General features: G+C 49.0%; 1 protein-coding gene across 1 annotated transcript in view; it reads right to left on the reverse strand.

Annotated features, from left to right (window-relative positions):
* The window catches only part of Mcf2l (MCF.2 cell line derived transforming sequence like), a 64,113-nt gene that overhangs the window by 27,304 nt on the left and 19,142 nt on the right, over positions 1-17,667 (reverse strand). Inside the window, exons 6-10 of the mRNA XM_035453013.1 lie at positions 12,904-12,983; positions 11,613-11,780; positions 11,344-11,398; positions 11,084-11,174; positions 2,079-2,198 (exon numbers count right to left, since the gene is read on the reverse strand). Coding sequence (XP_035308904.1) covers positions 2,079-2,198; positions 11,084-11,174; positions 11,344-11,398; positions 11,613-11,780; positions 12,904-12,983 — 514 coding nt within the window. The remainder of the gene's footprint in view (positions 1-2,078; positions 2,199-11,083; positions 11,175-11,343; positions 11,399-11,612; positions 11,781-12,903; positions 12,984-17,667) is intronic.

A 17,667-nucleotide genomic window follows, 5' to 3' on the forward strand; every position in this document is an offset into this window, starting at 1 on the left:
TATATTATTCAGCACTGAGTCAGTTTAAAGTGGGGGCTCGTCTGGAGACAACCTGGGCTGTCACAATAGAGAAAATGCTCCATCGACTGCCGGGCAGAAGTCAGGGTTGCTGGGAACCCTAGCACACATGGGTTGGCTACCAGCAAGGAACCATTCACGATGCCGAGAAGCAGCATGAATGCTCAGCCCTGACTGGAGTGGGGCTGCCAGATGAAAAGTGTCAGATTCTCAGTGTGAGCTGGAAAATAGAGTTCCCACAGAGCTGCTCTGTTGTTTCTTGGTTCTTCTAACAAATGTTTCCACTGCTGCCAAACAACCTTGGCTCACGGCCAGTAAGCCAGAGATGGATTGGGTAATCCAAGGAAGCATGCTGCCTCTTTCTTTAACCTTGTTCCTTGTTGGTACTGGTGTGTGTGTGTGTGTGTGTGTGTGTGTGTGTGTGTGTGTGTGTGTGTATGTGTGTGTGTGTGTGTGTGCATGCATGTGCATGAATTGTATGTGTGTGACCATGTATGTGTTACACATTTCTAGGCACAATAGAGAAGGCTAGGAGCCCAGGGATGCTCTTACCGAGCTCTCTTGCCTGAGGTCAGTACAGTGGAGAAGTATCAGAAACCTTCTAAAAGCCAAATCCTTTGGTAATTGTGGAATTTATCTTAGATTGGTCTGTGAGCTTGCAGGTGCCATGACAGTTTCTGTAGATCTGTTTTTGACACATACTTACATAATACTACAGAAGAGTTTACAAAAGAGACCATACACTATTATAGATGACCTCAACCTTATTTCCCATGATGCTCAGAGGCAAGGAAAACTGAAGGTTGGAGAAGGGCCTGGCACATGGATGTCATCTGATCATAAGAGGATAAGGACTACAGCATCCATAGGGCTTGGAGGCAAGAGAGCCATGGACACAACTCCCATGTCTGGTTTTGGATTGGGATTTGAACCACTAGTTGGGTGAGAGATTGCCCTGCATGGTTCTACCCTTAATTAGGTATAAGAAATGGGTTGTCCAGAAAGATGCCACAAGACTTGGGATGCAGTACCTTCCCACCAACCTGGGGGCTAGTTATTCTCAGATATACCAAGGCATAACTCTTAAGAGTCACTGTCACCTCTTGAGGCCTTGGGCCATGTTGAACACCCTCCCCTAGCCATTGCTTTGATTCTTGAAGGAGACTGCTATGGAGACAGGACAGAATGAAGCAAGAACCCAGGCTCCATTGTTCCTATTTAGCTCAGAGATGGGCTCTAGCCAGTTTGGAGCAGAGGACAGGGAGCAAGCACAGGGGATGGGCAGTGGTTTTAGACAGTATGGTAAGAGAGGGGTGCCACCTAAAGACCAAGATGCAACAGGCAGCATTGTGGACAGAAACCAGCTCAGATTCTTCCACTTCCAAAAGCAAGGGTGTCACTTCAGGGAAGTCCCACACCCAGGCAATGGTCCCTGTGTTCCTGTTCTCTTCGTGAAAAAGAAATGAACACATAGGGCCACTCTCTGGCAGCTTCTGGGTGCCACATAGGCCATGGCCAGGTTCCATTGACTGTGGGGTGTGTGTGCTTTCAGGAACTCTGTAGAGACTTGGCTTTTGAGGGGAAATAGACCAATGTTAGGGTCCCCTCTGGGGGAAAGATAGGAAGAGGCTGACCCATGCTGGCTGGAAACATGGAGACAAGGTAGGGACAACCTGCTGGGTTGTTCCTGCCTAAGGTCCCAAGAATGTGTGGTTGGCAGATGAAGCTCCATCCATGAACCCATGTCCTCTTTATTAGCTCCGCTTTTCCCTGAGACATTTGGGGTGTGCCCCTCACTGTGAGCTAGCACAGGAATGTCCCGTGACTTATAGTATGCTGACAGAGCTATCCCATGGGACTCACCCAAGGCCGTAGCCTTGCATGTATGAATCACTAGTTGGGGCAGTGCAGGGCTCAAGGGAAGGGGGACTCATAGACAACCTGCCACCAGAACACAGGGGAAGTGTAACCTCAGACCACACAGAATGGAGGTCATTCCTTGAGAGTATACTGTGAGCCCAGAATGCACTTAAGCTTGGTTCTGCTGACACAGTACTCACCGGCACTTTCATCTTAAAGTCATCTCTGTTGAACTTGAAGGCGATGTCGGAGAGGGTTCTCTGGAAAAAGCCCGTGGGCCGGAGAACGAGGACGAGCTGCAGGTTTGCTGGGAAAGACGCCTGCAAAACAGAAGATGGGCTTGGAGCATTTGCTACGAGAGGCCCAGGCCATGGAACCAAACTGCTGCCACAGCTAATGGTGGGCGTCTGCATGGATGCTGCTTAAAAAGTAAAGCCGAGAGCGTATTATAGTTGTCGGGGGTCAAATGCATATCTTCTACTCCCGGTGTGGAGTTCTCAATCCTAGTACTCAGGGTCTTCCCACAGGCAAGGCACCTAAATCCCAGACTTCTAGTCTAGAGAGTGAGTTTCTATTGTTCAAGCCACCCCACCCATGGCACCTTGTCACTTCAGCCACAGGGCACTAACGGATTTGTTAAAGAAAAAGAAGCAAGAAGAGATATATATTTGTGGAGCACCTAAAACCAAGATCGCTATAAATTACTGCAGCATGCACAAGCAAATGCATACCCTTGAATAGTTAGTTCCATGTGTTTGGTTACTCCTTTGTCTCTTGCAAGGTGTTTGATCTTGAATAAGTTACTGTTTCTATTTTCCCATCTGCAAAATGGGAAGTGAAGCCCATGCCTCCCCATCCCACTGGATGAGGGAGTGAGTCCAGCTCATGTGCTTCCAGACACGGATGTCTACCACTCACGGGTGATCTCCCACCCAGGGCAGTGTTCATCAGTGTCCATCACTTGTGGCTAGCCTCCCGTCCAGGACAGTGGACACTGGCCTGGCCCTGGAAGAAAATGTCCTTCTGTTGAACGCTGTACCCTTGGTCCTCACAGGGCCTTCAACATGGTGATGTTCACATCACCTGCCATGTCACACTTTTCAGTCATAGGCACCCTGAGAGGGCATGGTCAGGGCTCTTCCTGAGTGAATATGGAAGTAGGGTGCTGGGAACCCCTGAGGATCCTGCTGTAGAGAGTGCCCTCCAATTCATACTCTTACCCTGGTGACCAGTCTTCCCTCTGCCCTACCATGGCAAGGATGCTGGGACATGCCTTTGTCCACAGCACATGCCCAGCTTCTCCTTCAGGAGGGAGTTATGAATCTACAATGCCAGTGTCAGGCTTTGTCACTGGTGTCCTGGGAGAGAATTTGTGCTCAGACCAAGGACAGAACACAGCCCTGCCAAGGCAGAAGCTGAGGACAGATTTGGGGCTACCGAACACAAGGGCTTCCAAACTTGTCCTCTTTGTGAAATTGAACACCACTATTTAAGGAGACACTGTCACACAAGCAGCTTTCCTCGAGGTGACAATGAATCACACTTCTCTAAACTTCAATTAGCTTTGTCACCCAGATCCACACTTCCCAGAAGACTGGCTCAGTATGGCAGGCTAAGGCTTGGACCCTTAAAAGATAAACAACACCTCACCATTCCTAACAGGTGCAAGACTCCCTGGGGGGAGGTACCATCACCACTGGCCAGAGGAGACCTCCCGTCTCATGGGCTGCTACTTTCTCTTCTTTGAGCTGCCTTAGTCTCTTTTAAGCTATTGAATTTTCGTATTAAATAGCTGTGTAAAACCTAAGCCATGTGGGAGGTTTCAAGGGTGTGCACAAACCCCTATTGTGAACGTAAATAGCAGCAAAGTAAGTATTTCTCCACTGCAGAATCAACGGCCTGTAATTAAGGCTGGGGAAAGGCTAAAACCAAACCATCTCCAAACCAGGATCAGACACATGAGAGTCTGATGTCGGCATTTTTTTAAAGTGCTCAATAATTGTAAATTGTAAAATGACAGTAGGTTTTTTATCTAACATACAATATCGCTCATTTCCTGTTGTTTACACAAGCTGTGCCCAGCCTGATGTACTATACTTAGTAGTAAATAGGACAGCTGGCAGCTGGCCAACCCCTCTTATCTGATAGCATCCAACAAACAAGAGTTAATATCAATGTGCCAGAGTTTGTATCTCAGCATTAGCCAGCCAGAAGACCCTGGCTCTGAGTCTGGGGTTTCTCGGGAGAAGCTAAATGCTGGCCGTGGAGTCTATGACAAGGTTTTCCAGACACCAGTCACAGGAGCATGCATGAGACCAGTGTTAATAAACCCCAAGCTTCCAGGGACTGAGATCTCAGGGTGGATCTGCACCGCCATGCCACCCAGCTGTGTTTCCCACAGGCGACATGCAGTACAGCCTCACCTACTTGACATCAGTTAGACCTGGGAAAACAAACACACATGGATCCTACTATGTAAGCTCAGGAGACATTGTGTTGGGAGCTATTAGGAAAATGGGACAATATAATACCACCAGAGCAGGAGCTGACTTTCCTGCCCCTACCCTACCACAAGCGGGTGCCTGCAACCTGTTCTTGAAGCTCCAGCTGGCTCTTTAACATTTCCCCTGTAGGGGGCAATATGACTATAAAGCTCACACTGGGAGCTGAAAGGCGTTTTGCACACTATTCTGGTCAGTTTGTAACCCCGTTTAATCTCAGCGGTGATGGAGCCCACACCTGCCCTCCAGGCAGAGAGTAAAGAGTCATCCGGTCATTGACGGGCAGGCATAGCTGCAAAGATGTGGGTGCAGGTTGAGCGGGAACTAGGAGGTGCAGGTGAGGGCCCAGCATCACCGGGCATAAGGCCACTTGGGGAAAGCATTCACAAGACAACACCAGTACACCCTCTACTTGGATAAGAGTCCAAGAATCCCTGTGGCTGCAAACGCAGGCAGGAAGAGTACTGAGGAATAAGCTGCTGGCAAACCCCTAAAGCATCGCTGGAGATGACATGACATGCTCGTCACAAACAAAGCAGACGTCTCCTAGTGGAGAAGGCAGGGACCTGACCTGATGGACACATGGGTGCCCTGTAACCAACTATGAGGTTCCTGCTGTGGTGACTTCTTGAAGCTGGAGGCAAAGATATCAAATCAAGGGTTTCTACAAAGTCCTGGCTTCCGGCTGTCTTAAGTACCAACATCACAAGACCTAAAGCGAGACGCAGACTGACTGATGAGATGGCACAACTGCCCTTGCTGTCCCTGACCTTGGGTTTTAGCAGAAGATATAAAAAGCATTTCTGAGAGATGGGGGGATCTGAAAACACAGTTTACTAGGGAATAGATATGTTTCAATAGTATATTCCTGAGTTTACAGATAATTTTTACTGCCATGGTTGTCGAAATAATGTTGGTATTATGTTGCCAGTGTGTATTATGGTCACATAAAAGCACAGCGTTTTCAGTGGGCATATAGCTAAGAAATTGGAGATAACTTGTCATAATGGTGCAACCAGTTCTCAAATGGTCTCAGCAAGCAGTATGGAGTGTATGTGTAGGTGAGTTGGCATGTATGTGTAGTACATGCATGTATGTTAACTTTGTGCACGTGTGTTTATGTATATCTGTGTGCATATGTGCATGTATATGTGTGGTGTATATCCAGGCACACGTCTGTGTGTACAAGTGTGCCCATATATGAGTGTATGTGGATCTATGTACCTATGTGTGCGTAAGTGTCCATGAACTGATGTGTGTGCACACACCTTTGTGCCTGTATGCTTTCATGTATACATGTATGTGTGCACCTGTGTGCACATCTCTTTATGCATATATCTTCATGTACATGTGTATGTGTGCCTCTCTGTGTATATGCATGTGTGTATATCACCTGTACATGTATCTGGGTGCACACATGATGCATGACTGTACACAGGTCTCTATGTGCATGTTTCTGTGTACACATGTGTCCATGTATCTGTAAGCAAGTTTCTCTGTGTATATGTAAGTTTCTGTGTGTGTATGTGAAAGTATACAAGTATGGCTCTGTGTGTGTGTATGTGTGTGTGTGTGTGTGTGTGTGTGTGTGTGTGTGTGAGAGAGCATATCTACATATGTATACATGCACACATACATGGGTACATGGGCAAAGTATCAGTGATGGCAAGAATGTCTGTGGTGGTCAGCCTGCTGGACCGTGGCATTCAAGTCACTGTGAAGCACCTTCCTCTGGTGAGTATGAGTTCCCAGAGACCATTAGGTCAGGCTCAGCGCTTAATCCATGGGTTGGTTAAAGGCATAGCCTATCCACAGATGGAACTGTGGAAGGCGGGCTGAGGGAAGTGTCCTATGGTTGTGCCCTTGACAGGTCTATCCTGTCTCTGACCACTGCCTGTCACTCCTCTCTGGCTCCTGGCCTCTGTGAATGGATGCTGTCTCTCTGCCATGTCTGTCCCTGTGGAGTGTCTGTCTTGCCATTGCTTTAAAACAACAGAACCACCGGACCACGGGCTGGGACCTCTGAGACTGTGAGGTAGAATCAGCCTTTGTTTTTCTAAACTACTCCAGTATTTGTCAAAAGGAAAACCATGGACCAGAAGTCCCAGTGGGACAGAAGCAGGAAGGATGAGGCATGCATGAGAGAGAACACCTCCCACCCCAGCCAAATACTAAGACTGATAAGTATCATTAAAAAGAGAAAACACTGTAATAAAAGCAAGTAGGAAAACGTGGTTATTGAATGGAGGGCAACTATTTAAACAGACAATTTTCAGGGTTGTGCCCACTTTCCTTCTGGAATATTCTGGACAGATGCTATCCATGATGCTTCTGAGCTCTGGTGGCCACTTGACCTTGCAGCCCCAGTGACTGGCGCAGGCTAGGAATCAAAGGACAACACCTAGTGAGGCAAATGTGACCGTTGGCTAGGTGACCTGCAAGCCCAGGTCCCTTTGATGTAAGTTTTAGACTGTTTTGCACAGATTATATCAGTCCCAGGGCATAAAACATTCTACCCCAGGGCAGACCCAACAATACTTTAAATGCTGCTTTCTTGGGGCTTAGGAGATAGCTCAGCTATAGAATTATTTGCTATACAAGTGCAGGTCCTGAGTTCAAGCCCTCAGAGGGAGCATAGTAGTTCATGGGATATGGCAGTACGCACTGGTAATCCCAGCACTAGGGGAATGGAAACAGGAGGACCCTGGGACTTGCTGCTAGCCAGTCTAGTTGGATCAGAGTCCCAGGTTCAGTGAGAGACCTTGTCTCAAGAATAAGATGGAAAAGCAATTGAAGAAGACACTTGACCTACAACTCTGGTCTCCTCACTCCCACATACATACATAATACATACATACATACATACATACATACATACATACATACAATTTTTCTCACACACAGGTTCATACATTCACAGACACAAAATCAATTTCCTTGAGTAAATCATGTTAGAGCATAGATCTTGTTTGAACTAGGCTACCTATGAGTATAAACATGTACACTCTATGATGAGATCCTCAGTGGTAACACACCCATTAGACACACAGAAACACATACTGTACTGTATGGTAGGGCAGGTGAGATGTTGACAGAGCATCTAAAACAGTCAGGTGTTTTGTAACCCTGTGAAGATGGTTACTCAAAACTTTGAGCCAATTGCTTGGCAGTGAGGAGGTGCCTGCACTCTCAGCTTTGGGGTCTGCCATCTCTGTCTTTGCTCACTGATGGAGACCAGGCACCTGGAGTATTAACATACATAGGCAAATGGACACATACTTTACTCTTGAAGGAAGCCCTGGGAGTCTGATTTTAGGGAGACTGGATGTTCGCCTCCTCCAGTTTCTTAGTTTTTTTTTTTTTTTTTTCACTTCCAATCCAAGCTGAACGCATCAAAAGGGAAAAAGATCACCCCAAAGCAGGGAACGCCAACCCACGAGGTAGCACAGATGGCAGCTAAGAATAGTAGTCATCCAAGGCTTACATAAGTGTGGCTCAGCAGGAACCCAGGCAGCAGGAGGCAGAAGCCCCTTCGGCCTCCTTGCTTCTGTGGCTCCCTGAGTGGGACTGTTTGGATGGCCTCCTGAGGGCCTGGCTGGTTGTATCAGATGCTAAGCAGTAGTCTCCCTGAAAGTGTCTGGACAAGAAAACCCAGTGATCAACAGAGCCCTAGTCTTGGTGTTGTGACCATGGCAGCTGCTTCTGGACATACTCTAAAGCCAGCATCCTGGAGGAGTTGTACCGGTCTGCCTCCACAACTATGGGGAGTGTGTGGATAGGCCTAGGCAGTTTCCCCATTCCCAGCCCCCCGCCCCCCAATAGACCCCGCTGTGCTCATACTGTGCTTCCTCACCAGGGGACCCTTGCCAGAGGCCCAGAGGGGGACAGCTGAGGCCCTTGAATGCAATGGTGTGGAATCCTTCCCTGGGCTTCAGCTAGTGAGGCTGAGACTGCTTCCCTCATCACAGGAATAACCAAGACATGCTCCCAGAGACATGCTTAGCTCACTTCCTTCTGCCTGCTCCCCTGCCCTGTGCTATACTCACACACATGCAACAGCCCTTTCAGAGAGCCTCTCCAGAAATCCTAGCCAGACAGGAAGGTGGGCCTAGTCATAGGACAACAACAAACTGGCTTGTAGATCCTGCCCCCACACTGGGTAATCTCAGATCCTTCCTACACTCACTGCCTACCATGCCCAGTACCCTTATGGCAACCTTCCCTCGCTGTACTCCACACCGAGCTTGGCTGTACACTCCTGGATCACTTTCTTCTTCATTTTCACAGGCCTGCCCCAGCCATGGGCTACAACAGTTGCTCAGAAAGCCTGCAGGGTGTGTTAATACCCTTGGTCATTCCTTCTAACAGGAAAGCACTAGAGACCAAAGAGAATTCATGGCAATTTTTTTTCGAATGAACAGTTATTTCTGCTACTTCCAAACTAGCACCAGCAAATGCTAAGAGTCATAGGAAAACTACTTCCTATTTTATAGTGTCAGAATCAATGCACGCTATGTATGGTACTGTGTGCCTACAATTCCAGTGTTTGGGAGAGTGAGGCAGGAGGGTCAAGAGCCTTGACCACTCCCTGCTATAGAGTGAGGCCCCGACTCAAAAACAGGCAACAACAGCAGAGAAAACAAAAGGACAATATAAACATAGAAGAAAAATTCTTTCCTTATAGCCACTGTGTTCTCAAAGCAAAGTTTGGAAGATGAGCCAGCTTGCTCAGAAACCCACCTTGTTTCCAGCTCAGCTGTGGTCACACTAACAGCAGGAACCCAGCCTGCTGGGGTGTGTGCCACATTTGGGACAGGTTCATAGGGCTGCTTCAGTCTTAAAATGTAACCTCTGTGGTTCCTGGGAAAATACTTTGTATTTGGAAACATATCATCTGACCTGGGAGTGAGCCACTAGATAAAACACAGACCACTCAGTGGGTGAAGGTTCCCAGGACCCACGTTAGAAGGGAAAAACCGATTCCTGAAAGTTGTCTTCTGACCTCCATATACATGCTATAGCATGTGTCCCCAAATAAGTAAATAAATGTAATTTAAAAAATAAAACACACACTTACTTTCTTACGCGCGTGCACGTACGCACACACACACACACACACACACACTCACTGTGATGGTCTCACCTGACATGTGATCAGGTGTGTACATGTGTGCAAAAGCCATGGTCATGCTGGCTTCACATAGGTACAGAGCTGTGCCTCTGTGACAGAAGGAGCTGTGGAGAAGGTGCCTAGGCTCTGAGTGGGTGTGAGCAAGAGTGAGTACAGGAACTGAGGCTGCCCAGGTGGGGAAGTATGTGAATGAAGGTTTTGAGGGCCTGATCTCATCTCAAGAGTGTGAGTACAGCTGGTCCTAACCCTAGAGAGAGAAGTCAGGGCCATCCAGACTCCTGCCATCCACATTGGCAAAACTTGGCTCTACGGCTTCTCTACACTGCTGGAAGAGCTGGGGAGAGGGGAAGGATGCTGCTAGTATCAACCCAGGATTGACCGATCCTCTCCAAAGGACCTGCCATGGCAACAGCTCAACCTGGGTACTGCTACTGGATGTGGAGCAGCCTGTCACAGCATCCTGTACAAACCCATGTGACTGGAAATTTGGATGTGTGTTCACATGTCCGTTCACAGTTGATGGGACATCAGAAACACCCCCAGGACCCTGGGGCCAGGACAGTTATTGTATAATGGCCCCGTGTCTTGTGAGACTCCCACCAGGTGTTGTCACTATTTCACATCAGTGATGACAGGAAGACTAGGTGGAGACAAGGGAGATGGGAGCTTGCTAGGCACCCTGGCAGAAGTGTACAAGGTGGCAACGGGATGACGCTCAGTGAGGGACAGGTGTGCAACCAGACTATGGGCTGCAAGAATCACGGTGGACACAGAGCCTTTAATTTTTCTTAGAGAGGAATGGGTTTCAACCCATAGACAGCAGCCCCCAGGTGGTGGTGGGGACCCAAAGTCAACAATGAATTCCTGACCCAGAAGAACTGGAAATGATGGGATCAGTTGCCCAGAGACCTTAGCAGCCGCTAAACCCAGTGCCATGGTGCTGGTGGGCAATCAAACTTTGGCTCCTTCATGAAGTTGTGGGTGACAGGTGGGGACAGCAAGTGTGGGTGAACTTGTCTTAGAAGAAATGGCCTGTGTTAAGTCTGTGGGTGGGCGGGGAACAGCTGTTGAAAAAAGATTCCTGCTGCCTCAGTCTTACTGCTCTGAAATGATAATTGTGGCCTGAAAATGCCAGGGAGTCCTGCGACTTTACGGCTGTGGGGGCTGCAGACAGTCCATGGAAGTGAGGGCTATGAGGGCTTGGTAAAGAGGACCAGCACATCTCAGGACTAACGTTAAAGAGAAACAGCCCAACGTGGAATGGCTAAAGTTGCTTAGAAACAATGAGAGGATTCAATATCCACACTCTAGCCTGAAGACCAACAAGCTCAGAATTCTGCTCAAAACTTGTGTGATCCATTATTAAGAAAATCACAAATAACCCTAAGAGTTACCACCCAGGAAAACAAACATGCCCAGACATCAGGAAGCCCTCTGGGGCTGGCATGGCTCAACCTACCCCTGGCTAGGTCCCCTGCTAGCCACCTTAATCCCCTACCTTCCACACAAACTAGAAAGAAAAGCAGTGAGCTGCCACCCTCCAGGAGCGCAGAGAGCCCTATGAGGTACTTACGGCTATTCGCAGGACTGATGCCTTCACAGAGGTCCATTTGTCCTGCCTCCGGTCTATGACCAAGATGAAGCCAATGCCAGCATCTTGCAAACTGAAACAAGGAGAAACACTTTCAGTCAGCATGTGCTGGCAGCCAACCTGGCTTACAAGTACATCGGTGACCCCACCATCCCATGCCATCTCTGCACTGCAAGCCAAAGTGCATGCCAGAGAGAGGTCTCAGCAGAGAAGCAGGCTTCCGAAGGCCTGAGCAGCCCCACCCTGTAATTCCCAGGACTTTCTTCTGTGTAAAGGAGAACAGATATTTTCGGTATGTTGTTTATTTCTCAGCATCAATTCACAGATCAGCAGAAGCCCCTCCTCCTGGCACAGAGTGACATCTCACTTCACTGCAAGGGCTAAGCCGCTTCTTTTTGGGACAGCCGATCAAACCATCCAAAACAAGCTTCAGGACCCATACATCAAGTTAGTCCCAGCATCTGAGGTCCTGTGTTCAGACACATTAAAAAATGGCTCCTGATGACATCACAATTTTGGGTGAAAATCTCCAAGGCTTGTGAGGGCTCCCTGGTGTCCGTGGGGTGTGAGGCATGAGCTTTCGCCCTCCGCAGCAGCGACATCTGTGATAAAGGCAGGGCAGCATTGTGCAGTTGTGTGGCATGCCCTGAGTCTGTCAGCTCAGCCTGGCGGCAGAAGCCTGAGTCATGGGGTGGAAGTGGGGGAAGCAGGAGGCCTGCTTCTGTTGGGTAATTTCACATCCAAGCCAATTGTGCAGTGCCAGCAGCCACTGCAGCCAGCCAATCCTCAGCAGAAAGGAACGAGACAGGCTGGTGGAGGCACTGGCTTGGACAGCCTGATTTCCGAATCTATGAACGTATCTCAGCAAGCCATTTCTGTACTTAAGTGAAAGTCAGAATTCTACAGTGCACTATAAATTATGCAGTCGGCAAAACTCTGCAGGCTGAAACTCCATTAATAGACTGTTCTGAGTCCCAGGAAGTAATGTGAAAGTGGTATGCAAAGCACACACCAGGGTGCTGCAGAGCATCCTGCACACCAGGGGGATGAAGGATTCCACGTGTTCAAAGACACGCAAAACACTCCCGATGAAACGCCCACATACAAGAAAGATTTCTCCCTTCTGCTGCTGGCAGCTCAACAGAATTGCAGACCTGCTCACCTCCCCACCAAGTTCTAGTGGGCTAGTGCCTGAGGAAGTGGAGAAAGAATAGACCTCCAGCCCTGCTCTGGCCTGGGCAATACAGGCACCTACATCCCAAGACTGTTTGGGAGCTTTTGAGTGGCCCTACATAGAGTTTCACTGATGTGCTTAATGGGTGAATTCAGCTAACCTGTCCTGGCCTACACCATGTGGTCCACAGCACAGCCCCAAACCAGGCAGGGAGGTAGTAGCATTGTAGTGGCCACCTGGAGTACAGTACACTGACAATCCAAGGATGATGGGTCCCTGACCATCCCAAGCTTACAGGCCATTTCCCTATGGTGCAGTCAGGGAAGCTCCAAGGCCACAGGACAACTGGGCTAATGGGAGCGCACCCCTGCCTCCCTCCTCTACTACAGGGGAATATGCTGGGCTGCCACTGAAGCTCTGAGTCAGTCACCCAAGCCTGACTCTTCCTGGAGTGACAGGAAAAAGAAGGCTCAGAACAATGGCTTGTCACCATACACATAAGCCTTAGTCCAAACAGCCTGGCTGCATGCTTCCAGCCTCAAACCAGTGACCAAGGACACCCACAAAGGGCTTCCTAATAGCAGCCTATACCAAGGGGTGTGCATGAGGTGAGATACTGCTCTTCTACGGTTCACTGTGACCACCTCCAGTTCCTCTTCTACAAACACAGGAATAACAGCAATATCCACCTGCTGGGGCCCCTGTGACCTACATACAATCCAGTAAAAGTGGAGATTTATGGCTGGGGCCACCATTTCATAGAACACCACAGCCTGACTCAGTTTCCCCCTGTTTTCTGAAGCAGTTCCTATTGTGGAGGAATCAGCCTCCTCTCCAGTCTCTACATTTCTCATGGAAACCCTTCATGAAGGACCTGGGGAGATGACTAGTAGGTAAATTTGCTTGCCATGCGGTATGAAGGCCTGTGCTTAAATTCCAAGCACCCACATAAGAAAAAAGCTGGCACAGTGGTGCACACTTGTAAGTTTAGAACCAGGAGGCTGAGATGGGATCTCTGGGGCTCACTGGTCAAATCAGTTGGGCCAAATCAGTGATCTCTAGATCTGGGGGGAGACCCTGACACAAAAAGTAAGTCAGAGAGTGATTGGGGAAGACATTACATGTTTTCCTGTGCATTTGTACAGTACATACACACACATGCATCTGATACACCCACATGCATGTGCCAACACACATAAAGATACTCCTTCACCATTCCACAACAGGACCTGGACCTGAGGCCTTAGTCAGTTCCTGAAGCTAGAATATTGTCTTCAGGAACAAATGTCACAAAGCAGCCCAGGGGTGCTGGCCCCACCCCTGCCTAATGCAGAAGCTTGAGAGCCTACATCCAGTTTGCCAGCTCCTATGTGCTTCTGCCCAAATGCCCAAGCAAGCACAGACACTTGCTATTGGCCACACAGAGGCACAGCATGTTCCTCAGCCCTCCATCCACGAAGCTCTGTCCAGTGCCATGGGCATGGCCTTCACTCACTCATACTAAACATCTGGATTTTTCTAAAATCCTGTACTATGAACACTAATATTTGAGTGAGAAGATTATTACATATGAAAGACTGTCTTAGTCGGGGTTTCTGTGGCTGTGGTGAAACACCATGACCAAAAGAAAGTTGGGGAGGAGAGGGTTATTGGCTTCCACTTCCACATCACTGTTCATCCTCAAAGGAAGTCAGGGCAGGAACCTGGAGGCAGAGTCCATGGAGGGGTGCTGCTTACTGGCTTGCTCCTTTTCTTTGTACATCCGTATAAGAGTGGCCATTAGTAACCACAGGACACCATCAATAGTAGGCTGTCTTGAAATCTCCTCTACCAATGCCATTAATCCAAAACTCTTCAACTTAGGCTCAGGCAGGGCAGAGATCAGCCACATACTTCACCCCAAATATCACAAGAACAGTCTCAGTCATTTATTAATATTCTCCTCCTCTGAGACCTCTTGAGCTGAGCCATCATAATCTACACTGCTCTCAGCACCAGTCTTCCATGTTCCTACTAGTATGGCCCATTAAGCTCCACCTTAAAGTGTTCATCTGCTTTTCTAGTCCACAGTCCCAAGGTCCATATTTCCTTCTAACAAAAGCATGGTCAGGTCTCTCACAGCAATACCCCAGTCCATGTCACCAAATTGTATCTTAGTTAGGGTTTCTATTGCTCTGAAGAGACACCATGACCACGACAACTTTTATAAAGGAAAACATTTAATTGGGATTTGCTTATAGTTTCAGAGGTTTAGTTCATTGTCATCATGGCGGAGAGCATGGCAGCATGCAGGCAAACATGGTACTAGAGAAGGAGCTGAGAGTTCTACATCTGGATCCATAGGCAGCAGGAAGAAAGAGATGGACACTGGGCTTGGATTGGGCTTTTGAAACCTCAAAGCCCTCCCCTAGTGACACACTTCCTCCAACAAGGCCACACCTCTTAACCCTTTCAAATAGTGCCACTCTCTGATGACCAAGCATTCAAATCTGTGAACCTATGAGGACCATTCTATTTCAGACCACCACAAATACAAAGAATTAAAAACACACTAGGAGGATGGGCCAAATTGCAAGCCGTGTTTCTGGATGGTCTCCTCACTGTAGCTAGTTTATGGCTTGACAACTGAGTGTGGGGTGGCAGCTGTATCCTCATCCCAGCATCTCATAGTCTGGGGCACAGAGAACTCCCAGGGCAGTAGGTTTCATCATGATTCCTACCAGCCAGGGCCAGGCCCCTCTTTCTGGGTGAGAACCTTCTGACTTTCTGTGTGGCTATAGGCCAAGTCTGGGACTAACACCACCCCAGTTCTTTACTGAGGCCTCATGGTGACTCTGTGAGTGTGGGGTACTATCTTGCCAGGCAAGGGAAGGTTACATTTTTTTGCCCATTGTCACAGAGCCCAGAGAGAGGGACCTGCCACACTAGATCATTAGGACACTATGGCTGCCTCCCAGTCACACTCACAGTAGGAAATCTTGGAATGAGGCAGTCCCTATCGTCCTACCATCACTGGCAGCCTCCAGGCCCAGTGCATACGCAGCTGGTTCCCAGCCACAGCTCTATCTTGTGTCTTTCCAATGTGGGGCCAGCAAGACCCCCCCTCCTTCTGCCAACATCTCTCTCCCTCCCATGCCAGGGAGCATCGTTCTATAGGAAGAGAAGGCTCAGCTGAAGGTGGTCCCAACATCACAGTGTCTCCTTGCCTACACTACCTGCAAACTAGGCCCCGGAATTGGCCCCAGGAGGCTGGTGGTTCCCCTGCGATCCTGCAGGGAGGTTCCCTGGGCCTTGAGAGACAGCTGTGGCTAGTTTCTCTGAGAGTGAAGAACTGAAGGAGGTGGCTTGAGGAGGAGGTGGCAAGAGGGAGCCTCTCGTGTCCCCTGCATTCAGGCACCAGCATTGCTAGCAACACCCACCATGGTACCCAGCTCCAAACATGTAAGGGGGTCTTCCCAGGCAGGCATGTGAGCTCAATTAGAGTTCTGTGAGCTTACTTTACACAAAATAAGGCCCAAAGGCCTCACAAAGGCTGTTTCAGGAGTTTGGAATTTGCTGGAACCATCTCCAAGGCCACTATCGCTCTAGTTTTGAAGGTGTGATGTTTGACCACCGGGAAGGAACAGTGATCATAGAATGACAGGCACAGGGCCAGGCTCTATCCTGTGACAGAAGTAAATGCCCAGCTTCATATTTCCCCCGTGACCTAGCTCAGCAGTATCTTACTGTCGACCCAGCAGAGACAGTAGGAGGACCTACTGGGGGGCAGCAGAGGTCAAAGCCCTCTGACCTCTGTGAAGGAAGCCCCATCAGAGCTGCATAACGCTGATGATATAGAACAGTGTCCTCTGGGCATGGCACCCTATCTCCCATGTGACTATAAGGAAACCCCATCAATTCATCGTGTTGATTGATAACATGGACTTGGAGGGGAATCTTTTCTTTGGCTTGTCATCAGTCCCTTTGGTGTCATGGATGTCTTCTTTCCAGAAAAAATTAACCCTACAGGTCACCTAAGTAGAAAGCGAAGCATGGGATGTTAAATATTCAAGGACCAAACAGCAAGAGTGTGTGTTAGGGCTAGGGTACAGCAGCCAACACTCAGAACACGTGGTCTAAAATGCCAGTGGATGCTGGCATTCCAGTGGTTGGTGGAGGGCAGGACAAGTGTGATGTGTTCCCCTGTGGTCCCTGGGTGAAAGGAACCCCTGCACATGAGGTCAGGAGAGGGTGTGGGGCCTGGAGAGAGGCAGCTAGTGGTGAGAAGATCCAAGGCCCAAGGGTCACAGGTAATGGTCATCACAGATGGAACGTCTCAAGTCAGTGGGACTTGTTCCCTTGATTTCTCTGGGTGAAATGTCTCATCCTACCTGAACGTTATTATGTCTTAGTGACACTAGAGTTTAAGAGCAGTTCCTGGAGTACAGTGTACAAAACTTACAAACTAGTGATAAGAATGAAGGGGGTAGGGCAGGGCAAGTCTGAGGAACTATGAGGCTCATGGTAAAATTTGGGATTTTACAATGGTTTGGCTAATGGCGCCCTCATGTGGTCATCATGAAGCTGCACATTCAGGAGGGCGCTGGAGCCCAGTGAGGCCTGGGCATCTGGGAGGCCGGAGGGAACAAAAATAAACCCTTTCCTCCAGTTGCTTTTGATCATGGTGTTTCGTCAAGGCAGCAGTGACTCCGACTAAGATAGAGGAGCAGACGGGGTACATGAGGCTCAAGGGAGCATCACCTGTGTAGAAATTTAGGAACTGTCATTACTAAGGGACAGAACGTTGAAAAACTACAGACCTAGTAACAGGCCTTCAACGTAGCGGGGGGCCTCAACCATGAGAGCACAGGCCCCAAAGCCCCCTGTTGATAGGCGGGTGCATGTGGCCTGTTTACACTGTGGGGGACAATTAAAAGGACGCCGTGCTGCCCACCACACGTGGAAGTGAGCAGTCTTGAGGTTAACAGACCCTTCTCTGTGGCTCCCAGTGAGGCAGAAGCAGAAGCAGAGCTTGCACATTTGACACGGCACATGCGTGGCTGTGGTTGGGCGCATGCGTAGATGCATACACTCGCTCTACCTGTACCACCCACACATCCATGGAAACGCCCATCTGAGTTCTTGGCAGGAATAAGGTTGTCCCAGGGCCACAAGTGTGGCTGCTTTGGGGCCTGTGTGAGTGGGCAGCAGGGGGGGGTGATGGTGAGACAGCTGTTCTAGAAGACTGCATTCACACCACCTGAGGAGTTGGATCCCCTCATTGGAGCTTCTGTCCTTTGCATCCCACCTCACACGGTCCTCACAAGCTGTGTATCATTTCACTGAGCACTTGTGTCTCTGCATACTTGTGAGCACGTGTGTGTATTCACATCTGTGTGCATCTGTCTTGTTC

Source organism: Cricetulus griseus, assembly GCF_003668045.3.
Source record: "Cricetulus griseus strain 17A/GY chromosome 1 unlocalized genomic scaffold, alternate assembly CriGri-PICRH-1.0 chr1_1, whole genome shotgun sequence".
Taxonomy (NCBI): Eukaryota; Metazoa; Chordata; class Mammalia; order Rodentia; family Cricetidae; genus Cricetulus; species Cricetulus griseus.